A 26,629-nucleotide genomic window follows, 5' to 3' on the forward strand; every position below is an offset into this window, starting at 1 on the left:
ATTAGAAAATGAGCAGAATGTCGTTCAAAATCCATCTCACTTCATCTCCGGCCACTGGGCTTCCTCTCGTCACCATATTCGGTAGTGAGTGGAAATGCCAACCGGATGCTTCAGATTTATAAATCCGGTGCAACATCTGGCTCATTGTTCTATCTGTGGTTGTTGCTATCTGACGAAAGGTTGTTGAAATTTTGCTAGTAACGTTAACTAGCTACCTAGTTATCAGACAAACACCATGTCTAGCAGAGGAGGAAAACAGAAGAAAGGTAATGTCACCAGTGAACAGGAGGAAGAGGAGCAGCCGCTTCAAGCTGTGCTAGTCGCCGATAGCTTCAACCGGAGGTTTTTCCCCATCTCCAAAGACCAACCCAGGGTATGCGATGGTGCCATGGTTTAATAGTGCATGCTAGCGCTCGAAAACTCTAGGTGGCAGATGGAACTGAGAGTCATGTTCTAGGGCTAAGTGCATGCATGCTATTGTCAATGGATGACAGCGCTAGCATAACTAGCCAAGCTAGCTAGCTAGCTGGCTAGCTAGCTACCGTTCTTGCAAGCAACCTCATGTTCTTGAAATGCAACATTTCATAACAATTATGGTCAATATGTTTTCCTCCTAACTAGTTAGTAATATTCGTGGTATAAAATATGTAGGAGCCACATGTCAACAGATCTCGTCTGTAGTTTAGCCAGGTGGCAAACCAGCAATTGTATCACTGTTCCAGATGGCATGATATATGATAATCTCTTTAAGTGGGACACCATCAAATCCATGTAGCTAAAGTAATCGTGACAAAAGCACAATAACAACAACAATGTTAATTTATTAATCCTGCTAGTAAATGGACATTGGTAACAAACCAAAAAATGAACTTGTCCAACAAGCGTTCTCTACCCATAACCTTGTTCTGAACACCCCCAAAACAAAGGTAATCTGGTTTGGTAAGAAGAATGCCCCTCTTCCCACAGGTGTTATTTCTACCTCTGAGGGTTTAGAGCTTGAGGTAGTCACCTCACACAAGTACGGTGTACTGTCCTTCTCTCAACACATTAAAGCTTCAGGCTAAAGTTAAATCTAGACTTGGTTTCCTCTATCGTAATCGCTCCTCTTTCACCCCAGCTGCCAAACTAACCCTGATTCAGATGACCATCCTACCCATGCTAGATTACGGAGACATAATTTATAGATCGGCAGGTAAGGGTGCTCTCGAGCGGCTAGATCTTCTTTACCATTCGGCCATCAGATTTGCCACCAACGCTCCAATAGGACACATCACTGCACTCTATACTCTGTAAACTGGTCATCTCTGTATACCCGTCGCAAGACCCACTGGTTGTTGCTTGTTTATAAAACCCTCTTAGGCCCTCCCTCCCCCCTATCTGAGATATCTACTGCAGCCCTCATCCTCCACATACAACACCCGTTCTGCCAGTCACATTCTGTTAAAGGTTCTCAAAGCACACACATCCCTGGGACGCTCCTCTTTTCAGTTCGCTGCAGCTAGCGACTGGAACGAGCTGCAACAAACACTCAAACTGGACAGTTTTATCTCAATCTCTTCATTCAAAGACCCAATCATGGTTACTCTTACTGACAGTTGTGGCTGCTTTGTGTGATGTATTGTTGTCTCTACCTACTTGCCCTTTGTGCTGTTGTCTGTGCACAATAATGTTTGTTTCATGTTTTGTGTCGCTACCATGTTGTTGTTATGTTGTGTTGCGACCACGCTGTGTTGTCATGTGTCGCTGCCTTGCTATGTTGTCTTAGGTCTCTCTTTATGTAGTGTTGTCTCTCTTGTTGTGATGTGTGTTTTGTCCTATATTTATATTGTATTCATTATTTATTTTTAATCCCAGGCCCCCGTCCCCGCAGGGGGCCTTTTGCCTTTTGGTAGGCCGTCATTGTAAATAAGAATTTGTTCTTAACTGAATTTGTTCTTAATTGTTTTCAGCCAAGTTAAATAAAATAAATAAAAATAAAGTTGCCATCATTCTGGTCATCAGTCTAATCCAAAACCAAATATCACGTGAGTGCTAGCCAGCGTCACTCAGAACTTCAGATTTCCCGACACCTTCCTATGCTTTTATATGTGAGACTCCAAACCTGATGGTCATTGTTGCACTCATCACATCATTTCTGCACTCATCACTCATCTCTGCTGTGTTTTGTGCCATCCAGGCTCTCCTACCGTTGGGCAATGTGGCCATGATAGACTACACCCTGGAGTTCCTAACATCCACTGGTGTTCAGGAGACATTCGTCTTCTGCTGCTGGATGTCCAACAAGATCAAGGACCACCTGCTGTAAGAACACACACTATGACCAGGAAAAACTAGTCATAGACACTATTTAGGGCCCAAACACACAGGGTTTTCTCAATATAAATGTTCCCTCATCCTCCCAACAGTAAGTCCAAGTGGTGTCGTCCCACCTCTCCAAACGTGGTCCACATCATCACCTCTGATCTGTACCGTTCCCTCGGCGACGTGCTGCGGGATGTGGACGCCAAGAATCTGGTGAGGAACGACTTCATCCTGGTCTACGGAGACGTGGTGTCCAACATCGACGTCAGCCAGGCCCTACAGGAGCACCGGTCAGTCACCTTTGACCCTTGACCTTAGACAACAGGGCTAGCCAGGAAAAGCCAGCACACCCAGCATCTCTCCAGGAGGAGGGTTTGGGTAGCCAATCCTCATGAGTTGGCTAAACCTCATCCTGGAGAGCTACATATACCTATGAAACGCCGTTTGGGTCTATGTGTGTCAAAAATGATACATTTGACGTGTCAAATAAGCTTGTTGACCAATCATTGGGTCAATGACATGGGGTATCAGTCTACTCGGTGACACCCAGAGAACATTAGCGTCGTAGCTCGTATTGCGGGACACTGAAACAACTGAATTGAAACACATTTATTGTCAACCTATATGTATTGAACACTTTTCCAGAGGAAAAACAATACTGTGTGGATGTTTTGGAGTCTGATAACTCTGAGGAGAACGTTGAGAAAAAATATATTAGGTATTGAGTAGACTGATACCCCATTTAATTGATCCCCAAGCCTTAGGTAAAGCTGTACAGTGCAATATGAATGTCAATACACACAATAGGCTGACTGGGGAGGTGATTTCACACAGTCACAACGCTAATATTTGTGTAAACTCTTCACAGTTGTGTTCTGTGGGTGTCACCGACTAGACTGACACCCCATTTCATTGCTTCACATTCCAACCTTGTTTAACATTATCTAGTCTAAATATGGCATGTTTCCACCAATTGTAACCTGCATCACTTTCAAAGAGGTACTTTTATTTTGAAGGCAAACTGCAAATTCCACTATTGTGCCTAATCCTTATTGTGGCTAGCTTCACGACACATAATCCGGTCCGGTCGAACCTCACAAGCCAGATGAAGCTAGCTGGCTGCTTATAACGTTAGCTTTGGGCAACAGGGTTAAGTAGCTGGCTAACTATTTATTTTCATGAACTGAAGTTTAATTTCAATTGGCGAACAACAAGTGGCTACCTAGCTAATACTTACAAGGATTCCTAATTCTTTGCTGAGAATAATGAAAATTACTGCAGTTTCTACTAGTCATAGTTTTTCAGGCTGGTTGTATTGGTGCTAAAGCCAGCTACCCCAGAAGTTGCGGTCTAACAAATAATGCTTTATTACCAACTCGGTATTGAAAACACATCGTTCGTGGTCGGTGTTTGCTTGTTTGCAGACTTTTTTTGTACAGCTTTGACAGTACTACTGATAGTGGTGGCGCATGGATTGCACCTGCAAATTCAGAACACACAACATTCTATAATAAAACGGCGTTATTTGACGTCTCAAATTAAAAGCTAATTTAACACGTCAAATAACATATTTTTTTGACACGCAAAGACCCAAACGGCGTTCCATAGATACCGGCTTTTGCGCCAGCTCTGCTTTAATCTAGCACATTTGATCCAGCTATTCAAGATTGTGATGAGCACTTGACTAGGAATCAGCAATAAGGCCTGAGGGGATGTGGTGTATGGCCAATAAACCACAGCTAAGGGCTGTTCTTAGTAACAACGCTGAGTGCCTGAACACAGCCCTTAGCCGTGGTATATTGGCCATATATCACAAACCCCTGAGGTGCCTTATTGCTATTATAAACTGTTTACCAACGTAATTAGAACAGTAAAAATAAATGTTTTGTCATACGCGTGGTATACAGTCTGATATACTACAGCTGTCAGCCAATCAGCATTCAGGGCTCGAACCACCCAGTTTATAAAATGTAATACACCAATGGGGCGGGTAGGCCGATTTGTATACCGTTTTCATATTGATCACGTATTAACACTAGGATTTATGTTGTTCATGAAGGCACCGGCGTAAGGTGGACAAGAACATCTCTGTGATGACCATGGTGTTCAAAGAGTCCTCTCCCGGCCACAAGTCTCGCTGCGAGGAGGATGACGTGATCGTTGCCATGGACAGCAAGAGCAAGCGGGTCCTCCACTACCAGAAGACACAGGGCCTTAAGAAGCTACAGTTCCCCATGGTAACGTAACAGTTCTCCATGGTAACGTAACAGTTCTCCATGGGAACGTAACAGTTCTCCATGGGAACGTAACAGTTCATCATGGGAACGTAACAGTTCATCATGGGAACGTAACAGTTCATCATGGGAACGTAACAGTTCATCATGGGAACGTAACAGTTCATCATGGGAACGTAACAGTTCATCATGGGAACGTAACAGTTCATCATGGGAACGTAACAGTTCTCCATGGGAACGTAAAAGTTCTCCATGGGAACGTAACAGTTTATCATGGGAACGTAAAAGTTCTCCATGGAATCCCCCAAAAGGTAAATTTACTGCACAGCCAGTAGTAGAGATACAAACACAAAGTTTATAAGCAACGATAAACATTTAGATATTAATTCCTGAACCTCTTTTCTCAGAATGTGTGGATGTTCAGGAGTGGTGGACTGACTATTGTGTTTTGTCTTGCAGAACATTTTCCAACATGGAAGTGATGAGTTTGAAGTCAGACATGATCTGCTGGACTGCCACATCAGTATCTGTTCCCCACAGGTAATCTACTGTCTGGGCGATTCCACGGTAACGGAATTACGCACTTTTAAAATGTATACCAAACAAAATCCATTGATTTCAAAGACTAACATACCGTAGAATTTCCACAAAGTTTGCATCTGCACAGAAATGTATATATATTTTTTTGCTTTACTGTATACATTTTTCAAAGTAAATCATTGTGCATAGAGTTGTATTATATGTTCAACTTTTGAATTCAATGGTTTTTGTTTTGGCAAAAATCTGATTCTCAGCGTAATTCCTTTACTGTGGAATTGCCCGTCTTTAACCAGGGGGGGACTGAGTGAGCTGCAAGTGTCTTGTGTGGAAGACATGACACTGGCTTTGTTTATAGGTAGCTGAACTCTTCACAGACAACTTTGACTACCAGACCAGGAGTGACTTTGTCAGAGGGATTCTGGTCAATGAAGAGGTACGAGAAAACAAATTCAGTGATTATGATACAGTATATAAGATATCCTGTATGTTGTATTGAAACCAGAAACATCCCAAGCAATGCCCCAACCAAAGCTTATACACATCCTTACCGAGCAAACAAGTCTACTATGTCTTCCCGCTGTAGATTCTGGGCAACCAGATCCACCTGTATGTAACACAGGATGGCTATGGAGCACGCGTATCCAACCTGCAGATGTATGACTCCGTCTCCTCGGACATGGTACGTCGCTGGGTCTATCCTCTCACCCCCGAGGCTAACTTCACGGACCAGCAGGGGCAGGGGTGTACCCACTCCCGTCATAACGTCTATCGGGGCGCCGAGGTCAGCCTGGGGCAAGGCAGCCAGATGGAGGAGAACGTTCTGATTGGTCGAGACACCAGCATCGGGGCCAACTGTCGCATATCAAACAGCGTCATCGGCAACAACTGCACCATTGGTATTATACCGTTACTGTTTCTACAGGGTTCGTAAGGTCATGAAAATACTGGGAAAGTCATGGCATTTTGAAATGGGAGTTTTCCAGGCCTGGAAAAGTTTTGGAAAATGTTAGTCTGAAAAATCATAATAGATATGATAGAAAAGACTGACTAGATAGCCAATTCAAAACATATCTTGTACCCTCTAGTTAATTGTTGAGCTATTATTAGCACGTATTAATGTTTTCGTCATGTCCCCCAAAAAAAACTTCCCACCGACACTCGCGAATAAGGCTTGTTGATTTCATTTTTTGATTTCATTTTTTTAAACAATTGATATGATTCATTTCAACAAAAAAAAAAATTTTTTTGACCAAACTAACGATTCACTTCGACATTGTATTAGGTTCAATAACGGTGAATCAAATCATGTGAATGAAAATAATAATTTGATAACCATGAACATGAATTTTAGGAAACAATATTAGATGTAGCCTTTGGGGTTATGTGGCTTGTACTTGTTTAGTAGATACAATACTGTCAGTTGATTTGGGCATCTAATGTAGGGGACATTGCAAAACCCAATAGATGCTGGTCAGCCTGCAAAGTAAACACTTCCAAGGTAGCTAAGATAAATCTGACTAAACTAGTAAAGGTACATTTTCCTGAAGAAAATGTGTGGGTTCGCTTCAGCTGAATTCAATATATTTGTAGCCTGCCATAGCCACATGATCTTTGATATATTGAATGAGCGAATTATTTCAAAAGGAATAAAACGTATTTGTCTGTAATGTTGAAATGTTTTACATCAAGAGTGGTCAACCATCCTCCGGGAGAGCTAATGGGTGCAGGCTTGTAATTCCAGTCCCCAGAAATGATTTGCTCAACCGCACCTTGATAAACTGTCTCTGTTTTTGAGCAGGGCTTGATCAAAAGCCTGCACATCCAGTATCTCTCCAGACTGAGGGTTGACCATGTGTTTTATACAGTTGTCTAACAGGTATTCTACTTTGTGGGGGGTTAAGTCTCTTGCTCAACGACAGGAGATGGTACATGGTATCAGAGAGCAGCCTCCCAGCGTCAATACCACATTATGCTTACTTTATTTGTACGTACGTAGAGATGCCGCTGAGTGTTGTTCATGGAAATGTAGTTATGTAAAAGTAATACAATTCCATCTGTCGATATGTGTATGAACCCTGTTTCTATCATAGGTACTGTAGTGAAGCAATCACCTGAGGTTAGTTCTGTACCAAAGGTAGTCATGAGGTTAGATCGTGGGAACCTCACCTGTCCTTTCAGTATAAAGGACAGGCGGCAGGTAGCCTAGTGGTTAAAGCGTTGGGCCAGTAACCGAAAGGTTGCTGGATCGAATCCCAGAGTTGAAAAGGTAAAAACTGCTCCTGGACAAGGCAGTTAACCCATTGTTCCCCGGTAGGCAGTCGTTGTAAATAAGAATTTGTTATTAACTGACTTGCATAGTTAAAGGTTCAATGAAAATAATTAAGTTATTCAATGAAAAGTGAAAGACTAAAGTTACATACATGGGATGGGATGTACATGGGATGTAATAAACATTGAGTGAATCCAAGGTGCAGTTTTCCTTCAATCTGCTCTGCATTTATTAGTCTGCCAGGTTCTCTCCCAAGATGCCAGTGATCGTGGAGAAGCTTGGCAGTGTGACACCTCTCTCTGATGTCTCTCTGTAGGGGACAACGTGGTGTTGGACCGGGCCTACATGTGGAACAACGTACACATCTCCAGCAACGTAGAGATTCACCAGTCAGTAGTGTGTGATGGGGCTGTGGTCAAAGAGGCTGTACGCCTCAACAAACAGTGTGTCCTCGCATACAACGTAAGGCAACAAAGTCTTTACGACCAAATAGCACTGTTTTAATGAAAACATGTTACCCTGTTAAATATACATAATGGACTGTGTTTCTGTGGTGCTTTTCAGTACCTCTCTAAGTACTTTACAATGTAACTGCTAATGGAAATATTTATGTAAACATTAGCTACATATTGTAAACGCCAGCATGAAACATGTTGATAACTGTTTACCTTTCACTTTTACCTAATATCAAACATTTTATTAGGTACAGTAAGCTTTCAAAATAGTAACTTTTGAATACTTTAGGAATATTTTTCCATTATTCCATGTTGTCTGTTTCCCAGGTGGTGATTGGTCCGAACCTGTCCCTCCCAGAAGGGACTGTGGTGTCTATGCATCACCCTGAGGAAGAGGAGGAAGATGATGATGATGAATTCCTCAGTGATGACCAGGAAGTGGGACACAGCAAAGACAAGACCAGGCAGAAAGGTGTGTATTAGACCCCCCCCCCCCCACTACACAGCTGATTCAAATAACCAACTCATCATCAAGCCAGCTGTGTGGTGCTAGTGCAAAAACCAAAACACCCCCCCCCCCCAGGATAGGGTCCCAGGACTGAGTTTAGCAAACCCAGCTCTATACCAGAGGTAGACAACCCTGTTCCTGGTGTGCTGCAGGTCCTGCGGGATTTTGTTTTAACGAGGCACCACACCTGACCGACCATCTGAACTAATTGATCAGTTCAGTGGTCGCCTAAATTCAACACACCTGGTCTTCCAGGTCGGTTAAATTAAAAACATGAAGTGGCTCCAGGATCAGGGTGGCCAACCCCTGCTCTATACGTTGTACACATTCTCAGTATTTATTACTGTAGTGGGTTTATTTATTACTGTAGTGGGTTTATGTATTACTGTAGTGGGTTTATTTATTACTGTAGTGGGTTTATTTATTACTGTAGTGGGTTTATTTATTACTGTCGTGGGTTTATTTATTACTGTCGTGGGTTTATGTATTACTGTAGTGGGTTTATTTATTACTGTAGTGGGTTTATTTATTACTGTAGTGGGTTTATTTATTACTGTAGTGGGTTTATTTATTGCTGTAGTGGGTTTATTTATTGCTGTAGTGGGTTTATTTATTGCTGTAGTGGGTTTATTTATTACTGTAGTGGGTTTATTTATTACTGTAGTGGGTTTATTTATTACTGTAGTGGGTTTATTTATTACTGTAGTGGGTTTATTTATTACTGTAGTGGGTTTATTTATTACTGTAGTGGGTTTATTTATTACTGTAGTGGGTTTATTTATTACTGTCGTGGGTTTATTTATTACTGTAGTGGGTTTATTTATTACAGTCGTGGGTTTATTTATTACTGTCGTGGGTTTATTTATTACTGTAGTGGGTTTATTTATTACTGTAGTGGGTTTATTTATTACTGTCGTGGGTTTATTTATTAATGTAGTGGGTTTATTTATTACTGTCGTGGGTTTATGTATTACTGTAGTGGGTTTATTTATTACTGTAGTGGGTTTATTTATTACTGTAGTGGGTTTATTTATTACAGTCGTGGGTTTATTTATTACTGTAGTGGGTTTATTTATTACTGTAGTGGGTTTATTTATTACTGTTGTGGGTTTATTTATTGCTGTAGTGGGTTTATTTATTACTGTAGTGGGTTTATTTATTACTGTAGTGGGTTTATGTATTACTGTCGTGGGTTTATGTATTACTGTAGTGGGTTTATTTATTACTGTAGTGGGTTTATTTATTACTGTAGTGGGTTTATTTATTACTGTAGTGGGTTTATTTATTACAGTCGTGGGTTTATTTATTACTGTAGTGGGTTTATTTATTACTGTAGTGGGTTTATTTATTACTGTTGTGGGTTTATTTATTGCTGTAGTGGGTTTATTTATTACTGTCGTGGGTTTATGTATTACAGTCGTGGGTTTATGTATTACAGTCGTGGGTGGGTTTATGTATTACTGTAGTGGGTTTATGTATTACTGTCGTGGGTTTATTTATTACAGTCGTGGGTTTATTTATTACTGTAGTGGGTTTATTTATTACTGTAGTGGGTTTATTTATTACTGTTGTGGGTTTATTTATTGCTGTAGTGGGTTTATTTATTACTGTCGTGGGTTTATGTATTACAGTCGTGGGTTTATGTATTACAGTCGTGGGTTTATGTATTACAGTCGTGGGTTTATGTATTACTGTCGTGGGTTTATGTATTACTGTAGTGGGTTTATGTATTACTGTCGTGGGTTTATGTATTACTGTCGTGGGTTTATGTATTACAGTCGTGGGTTTATGTATTACAGTCGTGGGTTTATGTATTACAGTCGTGAGTTTATGTATTACTGTAGTGGGTTTATGTATTACTGTCGTGGGTTTATGTATTACTGTAGTGGGTTTATGTATTACAGTCGTGGGTTTATGTATTACTGTCGTGGGTTTATGTATTACAGTCGTGGGTTTATGTATTACTGTCGTGGGTTTATTTATTACTGTAGTGGGTTTATGTATTACTGTCGTGGGTTTATGTATTACTGTAGTGGGTTTATGTATTACTGTAGTGGGTTTATTTATTACTGTAGTGGGTTTATGTGATCCACAAACAATGTTTTGAAATTAAATGTATCTTGGTCTTGTTTCCAAAGTTATATTGTTATTCGATGTTATGGAAGTCTGTTTTTGGGAATAATGGCAAAGGTATCTGGGGGTAGGATGACCTGAAATATTCTGCTTTTACAAAATGTGATGCTGATTTCAAATGAAACACAATACCTTGCTCTTGTTAAAGCTTTTAGAATTGATTTCACAGATATCTGTGATATCTGTGATATTTATGACAGTGAGCAAAACCTTGTTGACTGTACTGTAACAGTATACCCTTACCTGCCTGTTTCACCTGTCCAGCGTTTAATCCAGCCGAGGTAGGACCTGAGGGTAAAGGTTATATCTGGAAGGCCAGTATGGACGACACTGAGGATGAAGAGCTGGCACAGTGTCTATGGGGTAGGCCACTTTCAAGACAAAACTTATGCAAAGTATTCTGCTAAGTGTGAAGAGACTGGGTGAGGCCAGTTGTCCATGCCCTCAGTCATAAAATATATATCCTGTCTCTCTAGGCCTGGTGCTTAACCCTGACCCAGAGAGTGACAGTGAGAGTGAGGCCAGCGAGGAATCTCAGGATCACAGTCGCAGTGTCTCACCAGAGATTGACGACGTCAATGGTGAGGGGATACCGATTGATTCATTAATTGATTCGTTGAATTGGTGATACAAATCCAAAATGACATGCCATAGCAATAATGTGTTTGTGTAGCTTTCCAGTTGGAAGTGTTGGGGACACTACAGAGAGGTTTGGAGGAGAACATCGTCTGTGACAACCTGGTCCTAGAGATCAACTCTCTCAAGTGAGTACTAGTCAGCTCCTGATAAGTGAGTAATAGTCAGCTCCTGATAAGTGAGTAATAGTCAGCTCCTGATAAGTGAGTAATAGTCAGCTCCTGATAAGTGAGTAGTAGTCACTTCCTGATAAGTGAGTAGTAGTCACTTCCTGATAAGTGAGTAGTAGTCAGCTCCTGATAAGTGTGTAGTAGTCAGCTCCTGATAAGTGAGTAGTAGTCAGCTCCTGATAAGTGTGTAGTAGTCAGCTCCTGATAAGTGTGTAGTAGTCAGTTCCTGATAAGTGTGTAGTAGTCAGTTCCTGATAAGTGTGTAGTAGTCAGTTCCTGATAAGTGTGTAGTAGTCAGTTCCTGATAAGTGTGTAGTAGTCAGTTCCTGATAAGTGTGTAGTAGTCAGTTCCTGATAAGTGTGTAGTAGTCAGTTCCTGATAAGTGTGTAGTAGTCACTTCCTGATAAGTGTGTAGTAGTCACTTCCTGATAAGTGTGTAGTAGTCACTTCCTGATAAGTGTGTAGTAGTCACTTCCTGATAAGTGAGTAGTAGTCAGCTCCTGATAAGTGAGTAGTAGTCAGCTCCTGATAAGTGAGTAGTAGTCAGCTCCTGATAAGTGAGTAGTAGTCAGCTCCTGATAAGTGAGTAGTAGTCAGCTCCTGATAAGTGAGTAGTAGTCAGCTCTTGATAAGTGAGTAGTAGTCACTTCCTGATAAGTGAGTAGTAGTCACTTCCTGATAAGTGTGTAGTAGTCACTTCCTGATAAGTGTGTAGTAGTCACTTCCTGATAAGTGTGTAGTAGTCACTTCCTGATAAGTGAGTAGTAGTCAGCTCCTGATAAGTGAGTAGTAGTCAGCTCCTGATAAGTGAGTAGTAGTCAGCTCCTGATAAGTGAGTAGTAGTCAGCTCCTGATAAGTGAGTAGTAGTCAGCTCCTGATAAGTGAGTAGTAGACAGCTCCTGATAAGTGTGTAGTAGTCACTTCCTGATAAGTGAGTAGTAGACAGCTCCTGATAAGTGAGTAGTAGACAGCTCCTGATAAGTGTGTAGTAGACAGCTCCTGATAAGTGTGTAGTAGACAGCTCCTGATAAGTATGTAGTAGTCACTTCCTGATAAGTGAGTTGTAGTCAGCTCCTGATAAGTGAGTAGCAGTCACTTCCTGATAAGTGAGTAGCAGTCACTTCCTGATAAGTGAGTAGCAGTCACTTCCTGATAAGTGAGTAGCAGTCACTTCCTGATAAGTGAGTAGCAGTCACTTCCTGATAAGTGAGTAGCAGTCACTTCCTGATAAGTGAGTAGCAGTCACTTCCTGATAAGTGAGTAGCAGACACTTCCTGATAAGTGAGTAGCAGACACTTCCTGATAAGTGAGTAGCAGACACTTCCTGATAAGTGAGTAGTAGACACTTCCTGATAAGTGAGTAGTAGACACTTCCTGATAAGTGAGTAGTAGACACTTCCTGATAAGTGAGTAGTAGACACTTCCTGATAAGTGAGTAGTAGACACTTCCTGATAAGTGAGTAGTAGACACTTCCTGATAAGTGAGTAGTAGACACTTCCTGATAAGTGAGTAGTAGACACTTCCTGATAAGTGAGTAGTAGACACTTCCTGATAAGTGAGTAGTAGACACTTCCTGATAAGTGAGTAGTAGACACTTCCTGATAAGTGAGTAGTAGACACTTCCTGATAAGTGAGTAGTAGACACTTCCTGATAAGTGAGTAGTAGACACTTCCTGATAAGTGAGTAGTAGACACTTCCTGATAAGTGAGTAGTAGACAGCTCCTGATAAGTGAGTAGTAGACAGCTCCTGATAAGTAAGTAGTCAGCTCCTGATAAGTGTGTAGTAGACAGCTCCTGATAAGTGTGTAGTAGTCACTTCCTGATAAGGGAATAGTAGTCAGCTCCTGATAAGGGAATAGTAGTCAGCTCCTGATAAGGGAATAGTAGTCAGCTCCTGATAAGGGAATAGTAGTCACTTCCTGATAAGTGTGTAGTAGTCACTTCCTGATAAGTGAGTAGTAGACACTTCCTGATAAGTAAGTAGTCAGTTCCTGATAAGAGTATGTAATACTCTGCTCTTGATTTATTTATTTCACTAGGCAAGTCAGTTAAGAACAAATTTGTATTTAAAATGACTGCCTACCGGGGACAGTGATAAGTGACAACTGCCTTGTTCAGGGGTAGAACGACAATTTTCTTTACCTTGTCAGCTCGGGGATTCGATCCAGCAACCTTTCGGGTTACTGGTCCAACGCTCTAACTACTAGGCTACCTGCCGCCCCACATAGCCCTGATAAGAGTGTGTCATACTCTGCTCCTGATAAGTGCAGTTCAGATAAGTGCAAACTCTGTTGAAGTACACTAGTTTTTCAGTCCCATTATAACAGATCCAGCTAAATGTTGTCCACGCTACCATCTTCAGAGTATAGATCTTATACTTCCCCTCTCCCACCAGGTATGCCTATAACATCACTCTCAAGGAGGTAATGCAGATTCTGACAAGAGTTGTTCTAGAGTACCCCTTCCAACAGCAGGGGACGCAGCTCACCACCCTACAGTACACTGGTTCACTACTGCCTGTAAGTACTTACAACGACCACACCCCAATTGATTGTTCTACAACCAATAATTAGAATAAATATATTTTATTTATCTAGCTCTTCATTTTTACAGACATATCACTTACAAAAATGACCAGCTCCTATCTCCACCCCCCCCCCCCCCCCCCCCCAAAAACTGTTACAGAAATGTAATGAGGGACAGAGAGCCGAGACGGTCAAAGAATAGCCTATTTTCTCTTCTCCTCCCCCCCTGCCTCTCAGCTGCTGAAGACGTGGTCTCCGGTGTTTAAGAACTACATCAAGAGACCTCAGGATCACCTGGACTGTCTGTCTGCTGTGGAGGAGCTGTTCCTGGAGCAGGACACTCATCAGACTGCGATGGTCAAGGTGGGTTGTCTGTCTGGACTGTCTGTCTACTGTGGAGGAGCTGTTCCTGGAGCAGGACACTCTTCAGACTGCGATGGTCAAGGTGGGTTGTCTGTCTGGACTGTTTGTCTGCTGTGGAGGAGCTGTTCCTGGAGCAGGACACTCGTCTGACTGCGATGGTCAAGGTGGGTTGTCTGTCTGGACTGTCTGTCTGCTGTGGAGGAGCTGTTCCTGGAGCAGGACACTCATCAGACTGCGATGGTCAAGGTGGGTTGTCTGTCTGGACTGTCTGTCTACTGTGGAGGAGCTGTTCCTGGAGCAGGACACTCGTCTGACTGCGATGGTCAAGGTGGGTTGTCTGTCTGGACTGTCTGTCTGCTGTGGAGGAGCTGTTCCTGGAGCAGGACACTCATCAGACTGCGATGGTCAAGGTGGGTTGTCTGTCTGGACTGTCTGTCTACTGTGGAGGAGCTGTTCCTGGAGCAGGACACTCATCAGACTGCGATGGTCAAGGTGGGTTGTCTGTCTGGACTGTGTCTACTGTGGAGGAGCTGTTCCTGGAGCAGGACACTCGTCTGACTGCGATGGTCAAGGTGGGTTGTCTGTCTGGACTGTCTGTCTGCTGTGGAGGAGCTGTTCCTGGAGCAGGACACTCGTCTGACTGCGATGGTCAAGGTGGGTTGTCTGTCTGGACTGTCTGTCTACTGTGGAGGAGCTGTTCCTGGAGCAGGACACTCATCAGACTGCGATGGTCAAGGTGGGTTGTCTGTCTGGACTGTCTGTCTGCTGTGGAGGAGCTGTTCCTGGAGCAGGACACTCGTCTGACTGCGATGGTCAAGGTGGGTTGTCTGTCTGGACTGTCTGTCTGCTGTGGAGGAGCTGTTCCTGGAGCAGGACACTCGTCTGACTGCGATGGTCAAGGTGGGTTGTCTGTCTGGACTGTCTGTGTTCTTAGAGCAGGAGACTCCCAAACTGCTATTGTCAAGGTGGGTTGTCTGTCTGGACTGTCTGTCTGCCTGTATGGACTGTCTGGACTGTCTGTGTTCTTAGAGCAGGAGACTACCAAACTGCTATTGTCAAGGTGGGTAGAGTGGGTAGTATGTAGACCTGCGATAGATAGACTAGAGTCCTGTCCAGGGAGTGTTCCTACTACTTGTACATTAAGCTGCCTCATGCTACAGAAACAGGAGTTGGGCTCCTGCCCTATGAGCCGTTCTGGCTCAGATAAGGGTTTGAACCCAAAATCATTTTCCAATCGTTTCGTTCTGAACAGAACCATAATTTTTTTGGTTCCCTTCCACTGTTGCGGCCAGCAAAATAAAGCTCTGAACCAGTTGGAACCAAAATACAGTTCTGAACCAGTTGGAACCAAAATAAAGCTCTGAACCAGTTGGAACCAAAATAAAGCTCTGAACCAGTTGGAACCAAAATACAGTTCTGAACCAGTTGGAACCAAAATAAAGCTCTGAACCAGTTGGAACCAAAATAAAGCTCTGAACCAGTTGGAACCAAAATAAAGCTCTGAACCAGTTGGAACCAAAATAAAGCTCTGAACCAGTTGGAACCAAAATAAAGTCGTGGTTTATATCGTTCCTTTCTGTTTCTTTTTCTTTCATTTTTTTTTGCAGAGCAGCACCAGATTTAGAATAAAAATACATTTTACCTTTTTGTTGTTGTTAATAAATCCAATGTGAAACGTGATAACTATATTATCCTTAGCTAGCATTGAAAAGCTCAATCCATTCTTCTGTTATTAAAAATCTCCTTAATTTCAGAATCAGGCCAGTAAGGTGCTAGACTATGCTTCTGAAGGGGGAGGGGCAGGTTGTAATGTCCAATAGGGTGCTAGACTATGCTTCTGAAGGGGGAGGGGCAGGTTGTAATGTCCAGTAAGGTGCTAGACTATGCTTCTGAGGGGGAGGGGCAGGTTGTAATGTCCAGTAAGGTGCTAGACTATGCTTCTGAAGGGGGAGGGGCAGGTTGTAATGTCCAGTAAGGTGCTAGACTATGCTTCTGAGGGGGAGGGGCAGGTTGTAATGTCCAGTAAGGTGCTAGACTATGCTTCTGAGGGGGAGGGGCAGGTTGTAATGTCCAATAGGGTGCTAGACTATGCTTCTGAGGGGGAGGGGCAGGTTGTAATGCCCAGTAAGGTGCTAGACTATGCTTCTGAAGGGGGAGGGGCAGGTTGTAATGTCCAGTAAGGTGCTAGACTATGCTTCTGAGGGGGAGGGGCAGGTTGTAATGCCCAGTAAGGTGCTAGACTATGCTTCTGAGGGGGAGGGGCAGGTTGTAATGTCCAATAGGTTGCTAGACTATGCTTCTGAAGGGGGAGGGGCAGGTTGTAATGTCCAATAGGTTGCTAGACTATGCTTCTGAGGGGGGAGGGGCAGGTTGTAATGTCCAGTAAGGTGCTAGACTATGCTTCTGAAGGGGGAGGGGCAGGTTGTAATGTCCAGTAAGGTGCTAGACTATGCTTCTGAGGGGGAGGGGCAGGTTGTAATGTCCAATAGGGTGCTAGACTATGCTTCTGAGGGGGAGGGGCAGGTTGTAATGTCCAGTAAGGTGCTAGACTATGCTTCTGAAGGGGGAGGGGCAGGTTGTAATGTCCAATAGGGTGCTAGACTATGCTTCTGAGGGGGAGGGGCAGGTTGTAATGTCCAATAGGTTGCTAGACTATGCTTCTGAGGGGGAGGGGCAGGTTGTAATGTCCAATAGGGTGCTAGACTATGCTTCTGAGGGGCATGTTGTAATGGCCAGTAAGGTGCTAGACTATGCTTCTGAGGGGGAGGGGCAGGTTGTAATGTCCAATAGGGTGCTAGACTATGCTTCTGAGGGGGAGGGGCAGGTTGTAATGTCCAGTAAGGTGCTAGACTATGCTTCTGAGGGGGAGGGGCAGGTTGTAATGTCCAGTAAGGTGCTAGACTATGCTTCTGAAGGGGGAGGGGCAGGTTGTAATGTCCAATAGGGTGCTAGACTATGCTTCTGAGGGGGAGGGCCAGGTTGTAATGTCCAGTAAGGTGCTAGACTATGCTTCTGAGGGGGAGGGGCAGGTTGTAATGTCCAATAGGGTGCTAGACTATGCTTCTGAGGGGGAGGGGCAGGTTGTAATGTCCAGTAAGGTGCTAGACTATGCTTCTGATGGGGAGGGGCAGGTTGTAATGTCCAATAGGGTGCTAGACTATGCTTCTGAAGGGGGAGGGGCAGGTTGTAATGTCCAGTAAGGTGCTAGACTATGCTTCTGAGGGGGAGGGGCAGGTTGTAATGTCCAATAGGGTGCTAGACTATGCTTCTGAGGGGGAGGGGCAGGTTGTAATGTCCAGTAAGGTGGTAGACTATGCTTCTGAGGGGGAGGGGCAGGTTGTAATGTCCAATAGGGTGCTAGACTATGCTTCTGAGGGGGAGGGGCAGGTTGTAATGTCCAGTAAGGTGCTAGACTATGCTTCTGAGGGGGAGGGGCAGTTTGTAATGTCCAATAGGGTGCTAGACTATGCTTCTGAGGGGGAGGGGCAGGTTGTAATGTCCAATAGGGTGCTAGACTATGCTTCTGAGGGGGAGGGGCAGTTTGTAATGTCCAATAGGGTGCTAGACTATGCTTTTGAGGGGGAGGGGCAGGTTGTAATGTCCAGTAGGGTGCTAGACTATTCTCCTGAGCGGGAGGGGCAGGTTCCCTATACACGCACACACCAGGGTTTCCATGAGCCGGTAGGCCTAACTGTCATATTTTAACTTGAACGCCAATAGATACAAATTGTAGTTGGCCAAATTGTCCAGAAGAGGCAGTCTATCATAGCCTACAGTTCAGCACCATACTCCTTGTGCGCCTGTTGCGGTTAGGAGAGAGCGAGAGAGGAGCCTTGGCCACTGTTGATTACAAAGATGGAGGCCTTATGCATTGAAGTTAGAGAAAGAAGAGTCGGGTCTGTCTACAGTGAGTAGGGTACATGTCGAGGAGAGGTTTAAATATTGTAATGGACTAAGATGAGAACTTAAGATGAGAACAGGCTACTGTCTGTAATTTGCTATAGGCTGCTTTTACAGACACGTAAATGTGTCTCATTTGGCCAATATTCCTTGTTTATTGATGGCCAGGTCGGATCTGAATACATATGGATGTCCGTTAAATTTAAATATTCCCGGCCACACATTTTCCTAACTGAAACCCTGGCACACAGTCTGGCAGGCAGGCAGGCAGACACTAGAATAACTTTCTGAGTGAGTGTGAGGGCTTTGTTAATAACCAGTTTCCCATCATTGTTTAAATAACAGTTATGTCCCGAAACAGTATAGATCACTTTCGTTTGCCTTTCTGATTCTGTTCCTCAAAAAATAGTCATTTTCTGTTCTGTTCCCAGAACCAGTTCCAACCCCCGCTTCTTACTTCTTTAAAAAATATATATATATATTTTTTTACCTGTGATGTTGGACATTAACATGTCTGTTGTCGTCGTCTTCCCTGTAGGTGCTGATGAAAATGTACCAGCTGGAGATCCTTGAGGAGGAGGCCATCCTGAAATGGTTCTCTACAGGAGCCACCAATGACAAGAGCAGACAACTACGCAAGAACCAGGGAGTGAGTACCACTTACAGGGCTTATACATTATAACAGCAAGAAAGGCATTGTGTAGGGAAAGCGATTGTTTTCCAATGGAGGGGGCAGTTAGACGTACCTAAGTGCGTGGCACTGCACGTCCTGTGCAGACCCCAGGCTTAAACACATGGCTGAGAGGTCTTCCTGTCTTCCTCAGCTCCAGAAGTTTATCAAGTGGTTGGAAGAAGCAGAGGATGAGTCTTCGGAGGAAGGAGAGTGAGGAAGAGGAGGAATAAAGACTGAAGACTTGAGACTGTGTGAATAGAATTCCATGGTTTCCATGGCGGTTCACTTTAAATCTGCACTTAAAGGACCGGTTTCCCCAGACAGATTAAGGGCTGGATTCAATCCGTATCGCGGAAGAGCCGACATTAAAATTTAAAGGTAATTTCCGACTTGAGCCGACATATACAGCGTTTACCGTGAATGCAGTCTCCGCCAACATTGCCTTTAAATTGAGCTATAACATCGATCTTCCACGATACGAAGCGAATACAGCCCTAAGCCTAGTCCTGGAGTAAAGATCTATTTTAGTGGACGTTCTCCATTGAGAAAGTTTTTTATTCCAGGATTAGACCAAATCTGTGTCTGGGGAAAACCATCCCAGAATGTCAAAGGTTATCAGTTTGGACAATGTGGCAGCTTCATATTGCGTCTCCAAAAGGAAACGATGTTGTTGATATTTAGTCATTGTGTACAACGCGAGCAGACATCTTGTTCACAATGTCACAAGAAGGAAAGCTGTGGTATGATTTAACACCCTAATAAAAGGAAAGATTTAAACACACACTTTTGAGTAGTTTTAATATACTCCCAACATAGACCATCAACCAATGAATAGATCACAGATCTGCTTTAGTGTTCAGTATAGACAGGTTTTACCTGTCTCTTGTCAGTTCAGAACCAAATAAAAAATAAATGATTTCCCTGGGGGAAAACGATTTTTCAAGTAACCACAGTGGTTTAATGCTGTATAGAGGTAGTTGTGTTCTATACTAGCAAACTCGCCTGCTGATGTTAGTCATACATACGTCTATCACATAATACACCACCATCTCAAAGACCTTACTTAAACCAAACCGCAGCGACCGGCAAGGCATGATTTAAAACAAGATATTTGAAAAAAAATATTGATTCAGAACATTTCATTGAAAAAAAATAAAATGGCTGGTCTACGTTCCAGTATAAGTCCTCCGTTGTTAATGTATCGACTTAAACACTGTTTCGTATGTGCCACTGATACCCTGTGGACGGGATTTGTCAAGACACTGTCTTGCAATACCTATGGTCCTCCATAATCCTATAAATTGAGTGGTTTAATAATATTCACTACAGACGTTTACCATTCACCTAGGACATAATCCCTCATTTAACAAAATATATTTGTATCTACAAAGAACTAGGATAAGTTTAAGCAATACTTTACCTTCTGATAGGCTGGGTTGAATTTTCAACATATTGCTTAAAACCTATCTAATCATTTTAGATGTGCAGGAGACCTAGGTAGAAGGTAGTCGATTTGGGCATCATCACTACTAATCCCTTCTGTCGTTTTTCCCCATCGTACTATAAACCGCCCCGGCCAGCAGCGATGCTCCTGTGATCCCAAACAACGCCGTCAGCCTCTTCCACAGATTGGCCGTACCCTCATGTCTCTCTATAAACCCCTTGTAGTCCGTGGGGACCAGGATGTAGCGGCGGCCATCTTGTGGCGCCTGCAGCCTCATGGTCGTCCCTGTCCCTCCCTCCAGCACCACCTCCCCGAAACCCGTCATAGTGGTTCCAACACGGAGCAGCTCCTCCGTCTCCTTCTGCGCCATGGGCCGCTCGCCGCCGAGGCCCTCCAACAACACCTCCACCAGGCCCTCCTGGGCGTGTTTGACACGGCAGTGAACTCTCTCCAGGAACCAGCCGGAAGCCTCCAGAGGGGAATGGACCTTGACGGTGATGTCGGAGATGTAGGCGCCCGGTTCAACCAGACTGAAGGGGACGGTGTTGTTAGTCTCCTTCCTGTTGGTCGTTCTGGAGTTCCTGAGAAAAGAGGAGGGAGGGTGGGAACATTGTGTTGACCTTAGTATGTACTGAATAGTGTTGGATTGTATTACTTTAAAAAAATGTGATTCTTAAAGAGCTACATGATTCCAAGGTCCACTTTGAGCTGGATCACAAAGGGTAGCCTTCATATGTTCATAATACACTATATATTACACACACACACACATATGTGGACACCCCTTCTAATTAGTGGATTCGGCTATTTCAGACGCACCCGTTGCTGACCGGTGTATAGAATTGAGCACACACCCATGCAGTCTCCATAGACAAACATACTGAAGAGCTCAGTGACTGGAAATGTCTAGGAGCAACAATGGCTCAGCCACAGAGTGGGACCGCCGAGTGCTAAAGCGCATAGCGTGTAAAAATCGTCTGTCCTCTGGAAGCAACGTCAGTACAATAACTGTTCGTCGGGAGCTTCATGAAATGGGTTTCCATGGCCGAGCAGATTGCAATGCCAAGCGTCGGCCATTGGCACTCCAAAGCTTGCTGCCATTGGACTCTGGAGCAGTGAAAACGTGTTCTCTAGAGTGATGAATCACGCTTCACCATCTGGTAGTCCGACCGGATGAATCTGGGTTTGGCGGATGCCAGGAGAACGCTACCTGTCCAAATGCATAGTGCCAACTGTAAAGTTTGGTGGAGGAGGAATAATGGTCTGGTGATTCTGTGCTTCCAACTTTGTGACAACAGTTTGGGGAAGGCATGTTTCAGCATGACAATGCCCCCGTGCACAAAGCGAGGTCCAAATTGACTGGCCTGCACAGCACTGACCTCAACCCCATAGAACACCTTGGGATTAATTGGAACGCTGACTGGCCTAACCAGGCCTAATCGCCCAACATCAGTGCCCGACCTCACTAACACTCGTGGCTGAATGGAAGCAAGTCCCTGCAACAATGTTCAACATTTTTTAAATTTAACTAGGCACGTCAGTTAAGAACAAATTCTTATTTACAATGATGGCCTAAGAACAGTGGGTTAACTGCATTGTTCAGGGACAGAACGACAGATTTTTGACTTGTCAGCTCGGGAATTCGATCTAGCAACCTTTCGGTTACTGGCCCAATGCTCTAACCACTAGGCTACCTGCAGCCCCAACATCTAGTGGAAAGCCTTCCCAGAAGAGTGGAGGCTGTTATAGCAGCAAAGGGGGGGACCAACTCCATATTAATGCCCATGAGTTTGGAATGAGATGTTGGATGAGCAGGTGTCCACATATTTTTGGTCATGTAGTGCATGTATATGTAACGGATGTGAAATGGCTAGCTAGTTAGCGGTGGTGCGCGCTAATAGCCTTTCAGTCGGTGACGTCACTTGCTCTGAGACCTTGAAGTAGCCCTCTGCAAGGGCCGCGGCTTTTGTGGAGCGATGGGTAACGATGCTTCGTGGGTGACTGTTGTTGATGTGTGCAGAGGGGTCCCTGGTTCGAGCACGGGTCGGGGCGAGGGGACGGACTAAAGTTAAACTGTTACATATACATAATGCTGTTTTATGGCTAATGTATAGAACTGTGTACTAACCAAGTTCTAGTGATGTTGTTCCACACTTTCCAGTGTTCCTCTATAGCTATTTTCTGGATCACACCAAAGCATCTTGGGACAAACTGACTGGCCAGAGTCTCACCGTCCGCCTGGACCAAACCTGGAACAAGAACACGTCACACGTCTCTAATATATACTGGTGATAAAAACACATTGTTTATACTAATGCTGTTTAATCTGTTTCAGAGGGGGGGGGGGGGGGGGGTTTCCACTTACCTTCTACTGCGACGTACTGCAGTTTTCTGTGAGGCGATGCTTTGAGGATCCTAACCAAGTGTTGATCCGGGATGAATTTGGGTATTTCCTGATCGAGAGAGAAATGAAACACAGAAACTGTACTGCATTTCTGCATGTGTGTGTGTGTGTGTGTGTGTGTGTGTGTGTGTGTGTGTGTGTGTGCGCGTGCGTGTGTATGCGTTTGTGTGTGTGTGTGTGCGTGCGCATGCGTGTGTGTGTGTGTGTGTGTGCGTGCGTGTGTATGCGTTTGTGTGTGTGTGTGTGCGTGCGTGTGTATGCGTTTGTGTGTGTGTGTGCGTGCGTGCGCATGCGTGTGTGTGCGTGTGTGTGCGTGCGTGCGTTACCTTCAGCTTGACCAGTTCATCTTTCTTCTCTTTGTATAAGTGGTAAAACAAGCCAGAGAAGGCGAAGCTGGAGCCCACGCCGATCAGGACCAACGGGCTGAAGATGGGAAGGTCACTCATCTTGTCAATCTGTGATAGAAAATAAAATCCAACATTTCAGCAGATTAAAGTCCTTATCCAGATCACAAACCAAAAAAACTAATCGAGTGAGTGCTGGCCAACTTCTTGTGTCTGATTCACGAAGGGGGGGGGGGGTCAGAATTGGGCTGCCTGTGTAAATGCAGCCTTAGTGTGCAGTAGTACATTTCTACCCTGGGAAATGTTTTTGAGTCAACACAGTGATTTACATTGTACACACACACTGGCTATGTTGACACAGGCAGGCCAATTCTAATATTTTTGCCACTAATTGGTCTTTTGACCAATCAGATTTCGCCAAATTATCAGAATTGGGCTGCATGTGTAAACACAGCCACTGTTTGTTGACTTGGATGTGGAGCCCAGGAGGTTGGTGGGACCTTAATTTGGGAGGACAGGCTCGTGGTAATGACTGGAGCGGAATCAGTGGAATGGTATCAAACACATCAAACATATGGTTTCCATGTGTTTAATGCCATTCCGGCCATTATTATGAGTGCAAGTTAAGCCCCTGATGAAACATGGTAAAATGAGTGAGGAGGCCAGCCACACGGTAAGATGAGTGAGGAGGCCAGCCACACGGTAAGATGAGTGAGGAGGCCAGCCACACGGTAAGATGAGTGAGGAGGCCAGCCACACGGTAAGATGAGTGAGGAGGCCAGCCACACGGTAAGATGAGTGAGGAGGCCAGCCACACGGTAAGATGAGTGAGGAGGCCAGCCACACGGTAAGATGAGTATACAGTGTTTGCTTTTGTTCATCCAAAAAGTTTTTGGCATAGACATTACAAGTATTTCGCTATACCCGCAATAACATCTGCTAAATATGTGTATGTGACTTAATATAGATGGATATGATTTAGATACACTACTAGGTTTCTTAGCGTGTGTCTACTCGCTAAGTACACAACATAGAGACTTTTGACCAGGGATTATTGTTTTTCAGGTAAGCTCTTGTATGTTTGGTGTGATTTGTTTCCAGAGACTGTGGTAATTGATGTGTAAATTCTATTCGCAGTAAAAGTTTAAAGCTGCAATATGTACTCTTTTTGAACTGCACTGTTGGTTAATAAGGGCTGGTATAAGTCAGCATTTCACAGTAAAGTCTACACTTGTTGTATTTGACGCATGTGACAAATAAAGTTTGATTTGAATCAGACCAAATTCCCATAGAAAGGTGACTTTATAAATCTGTAATTTTCATTGAAAGCCAGTCTTAGAAGCAGTAGATCTGTTCCATGGATACTGAAAATACAATATTTGTGGTTGTTGAAAATATATTTCACAGCGGTTTAGATGTTACAATGATTCTCTCTTTTTATCACAAACTAAAATTAGGCAAACTATTAGAATTTTGGCAACCAGGAAATGGGTGGAGCGATTTCTGCATACTTCACCTTTAAGCATGGGTATTCTTGACCAGAGACACCTTAATTCCCCTCTCCTGTTCTATGGATAAAACATGGGCGTATTCATTACGCCGATTCTGTTGAAAAACGTACGGAAGCAAACGAAACGGGGAGGGACCGAACTGAATTTGTCCAATAGAAACACTGGTTTTCGTTGCAAAACTCAACTGTTTGCAACTGTTTGGCTAATGATTACACCAAATATTTTTTATAACTAACCCTCATTGTTCTGTGATTACACACCTGGTGACTGAAAAATGCAAGGTAGCCTGGTTGTTTACCTTGTAAGAAGAACAAGACAGGAAGAGGAACAAAATGATATATATTGGTAATGTTGGATTTAGTCAAATGGCTTTGATGTGAATTAATAAATCCCAGTACTCACCTATTCGAAAACACAGTCAAACTGGGAACGAATAACCTGAAACAATTCCAAAACTAAAGTCAAGGGGAGTCGTGTAGGTTTCACTTCCTTTAGTTTACGCAATGATGACGTTGCACTTGCTAAGACTGTTGCGTTCGTACCCGCCCACTAGTAGTTTTACAAAATGAATTAGAAGACGTGACCTCCAGGTGGCAGCAAAGCCATGGGTTTCGTTAGAGCCTTTTATTTCAATAAAGGGCTCTTGGTTTAGGACGCTTGTCCACTGAATAATTGAGGCAGTTAGTTATATTTTTAACTGGTGTATAATGTAATTTACATTTGCACCAGTCACAAAATGAACAATGATTTGTTCAATATGTCTACTGTGGTTGTTGTTTTTTGTATGTGCGAAGACTAACTGTCCAGTGTGACTCCCTCAGCCCAATGACTCATGGGTAAATCTCCACTGATTGTGTCAGTCAGCTTCCTCATCCTGTCTGTTTTATTATTGAATATCTGTCTTTAAAATAATCTCTCACACTCTTTCTGCACCACATTTATCTGTGGAGTGAGTCTTTGAAACCTTTCCCAAAAAAAAACAACTTCAAGGCAGTCCTTAGGTTGAGATATAATGCATATATATGTCTCTTTGGAAGCTGTCCTGCCAAGACAATGTCACTAGCAGCCATCATCTCTGTTTTTGTTTGATTTAAAGTACCCAGACAGAATTTCAAACTACAAAATGTCAGGGGAAAACAGTGATAAACTTCACCCAACTTTCTGTCCGATTATGGATTCTAAGTAACTTTCTCTGATTCCAGATTCTGTGTAACCTTTCTGCAGTCACCTCAGGACGATCGTAACAATTGTGCTTATTAACTGTAGGTCCCCAGGACTGGAGTTGACAAACACTGCTGTAGTTTATCCAACAGTGCCTCTAAAAGATAGATCTGTGGGATGGCATGAGCTTATTGTGGCGTAATGCTCCACAGGGAACGAAGAAAGAGTTAATGGCTACCCAAAGTAATCCACTACTTTTTGACCAATGAGACGTAGCCACTAACTTGTCTTCGTTCCCTGTGGAGCTTAAGGCCACAATAAGGCCAATTTGGGTGCCAATTTGGGCCACACGCAGTGAGTCTTGTAACGGTTAGAGGATGAAGCCTTGTGAGTTGAAAGACGCTGATCTACAGTAGAGTTGGACAGGATAGGACCTGCTTTGATGTGGAATGATATGCTCTATTTCTCCTGCCTGTGCTCAGAAGCAAAGCCAGACAGCAGTGAAGACATGTGGCCTTGTGTTTCATAAATCATATACCACCCTATGTTCTTGTTGGCTGCTCGTAGACCCGTGAGTTTGGTGAAGCGAGACTAATTGCCCCTTCAACTCACCTGTTATGGATAGTCAGAAACATGCACTTAGTCATTGCTTGGGCATTAATCTTTACATGCTGCCAAATAGCTTAGTTTATTCCGTTTGCAATGCTTTGTTTCATATTGATAGTCTAAGGTTCCATAGAACTTTATATATTTTTTTGTCCCAGTCTTACTTTTCAGCTCGGTATGACTCGGGTATAGATTCATTCAGTTTGAATCATCCTTGTGTCCTTGAAGTCTTGAGTTGTTGGTCATTGTGACTGCACCATTCTGAGTACAGCGCTTTCTGATCTGAAAGATGACGCTGGGTCATATAGCCTTGAGCTCAGAAAAACATATGGAAGAGAAGAAATCGGTAGAAAAATGTATCGCTGACGCATTACCATTCCTGAAACAGTTCCTCACCTGATAACTCTGTAATACAGTTTTCTGAAATGGAAAATATAACGTGTAATAC

The 26,629-nt window shown here is 43.5% G+C and overlaps 2 protein-coding genes across 3 annotated transcripts; one reads left to right on the plus strand and one right to left on the minus strand.

Moving 5' to 3' along the window:
• The first annotated feature begins 161 nt into the window (after positions 1-161).
• Positions 162-19,492, plus strand: eif2b5 (eukaryotic translation initiation factor 2B, subunit 5 epsilon). 2 transcript variants are annotated; one of them, XM_039004473.1, is made up of 16 exons: positions 162-373; positions 2,177-2,301; positions 2,406-2,591; positions 4,361-4,538; positions 4,995-5,075; positions 5,431-5,508; positions 5,659-5,971; positions 7,661-7,806; positions 8,127-8,271; positions 10,705-10,803; positions 10,917-11,021; positions 11,114-11,204; positions 13,646-13,769; positions 14,013-14,138; positions 18,577-18,687; positions 18,863-19,492. In XM_039004473.1, exons 1-16 carry the CDS (start codon positions 236-238, stop codon positions 18,923-18,925), a joined length of 2,109 nt encoding a protein of 702 aa, XP_038860401.1. In that variant the 5' UTR covers positions 162-235; the 3' UTR covers positions 18,926-19,492. The 2 variants fall into 2 exon arrangements, with proteins under 2 accessions (XP_038860401.1, XP_038860402.1); XM_039004474.1 differs by lacking the exons at positions 18,577-18,687; positions 18,863-19,492 and having other exon boundaries at positions 13,936-14,052.
• LOC120056226 (mitochondrial ubiquitin ligase activator of nfkb 1-A) lies at positions 19,493-24,909 on the minus strand. Its single transcript, XM_039004476.1, has 5 exons — positions 24,817-24,909; positions 22,886-23,014; positions 22,521-22,608; positions 22,284-22,404; positions 19,493-20,736 (listed from the first exon to the last, which is right to left on the minus strand). The coding sequence occupies exons 2-5, from the start codon at positions 23,003-23,005 to the stop codon at positions 20,241-20,243; spliced, it is 825 nt and encodes a 274-aa protein (XP_038860404.1). The 5' UTR covers positions 23,006-23,014; positions 24,817-24,909; the 3' UTR covers positions 19,493-20,240.
• Between the last annotated feature and the right edge of the window lie 1,720 nt (positions 24,910-26,629).

This window comes from Salvelinus namaycush, chromosome 11 (genome assembly GCF_016432855.1).
Source record: "Salvelinus namaycush isolate Seneca chromosome 11, SaNama_1.0, whole genome shotgun sequence".
Lineage (NCBI taxonomy): Eukaryota > Metazoa > Chordata > Actinopteri > Salmoniformes > Salmonidae > Salvelinus > Salvelinus namaycush.

What these genes read in the sequence shown, in the direction of transcription:
- LOC120056226 (XM_039004476.1), bottom strand. Translation starts at nt 23,005, where the DNA reads ATGAGTGACCTTCCCATCTTCAGCCCGTTGGTCCTGATCGGCGTGGGC. An exon ending in ATGAACTGGTCAAGCTGAAG is followed by an intron (nt 22,609 to 22,885) that starts GTAACGCACGCA and finishes TCTCTCGATCAG; the next exon opens with GAAATACCCAAATTCATCCC. An exon ending in AACAACATCACTAGAACTTG is followed by an intron (nt 20,737 to 22,283) that starts GTTAGTACACAG and finishes CTCTTTTCTCAG; the next exon opens with GAACTCCAGAACGACCAACA.
- eif2b5 (XM_039004473.1), top strand. Translation starts at nt 236, where the DNA reads ATGTCTAGCAGAGGAGGAAAACAGAAGAAAGGTAATGTCACCAGTGAA. An exon ending in GCTGGCACAGTGTCTATGGG is followed by an intron (nt 10,804 to 10,916) that starts GTAGGCCACTTT and finishes CTGTCTCTCTAG; the next exon opens with GCCTGGTGCTTAACCCTGAC. An exon ending in CTAGAGATCAACTCTCTCAA is followed by an intron (nt 11,205 to 13,645) that starts GTGAGTACTAGT and finishes CTCTCCCACCAG; the next exon opens with GTATGCCTATAACATCACTC.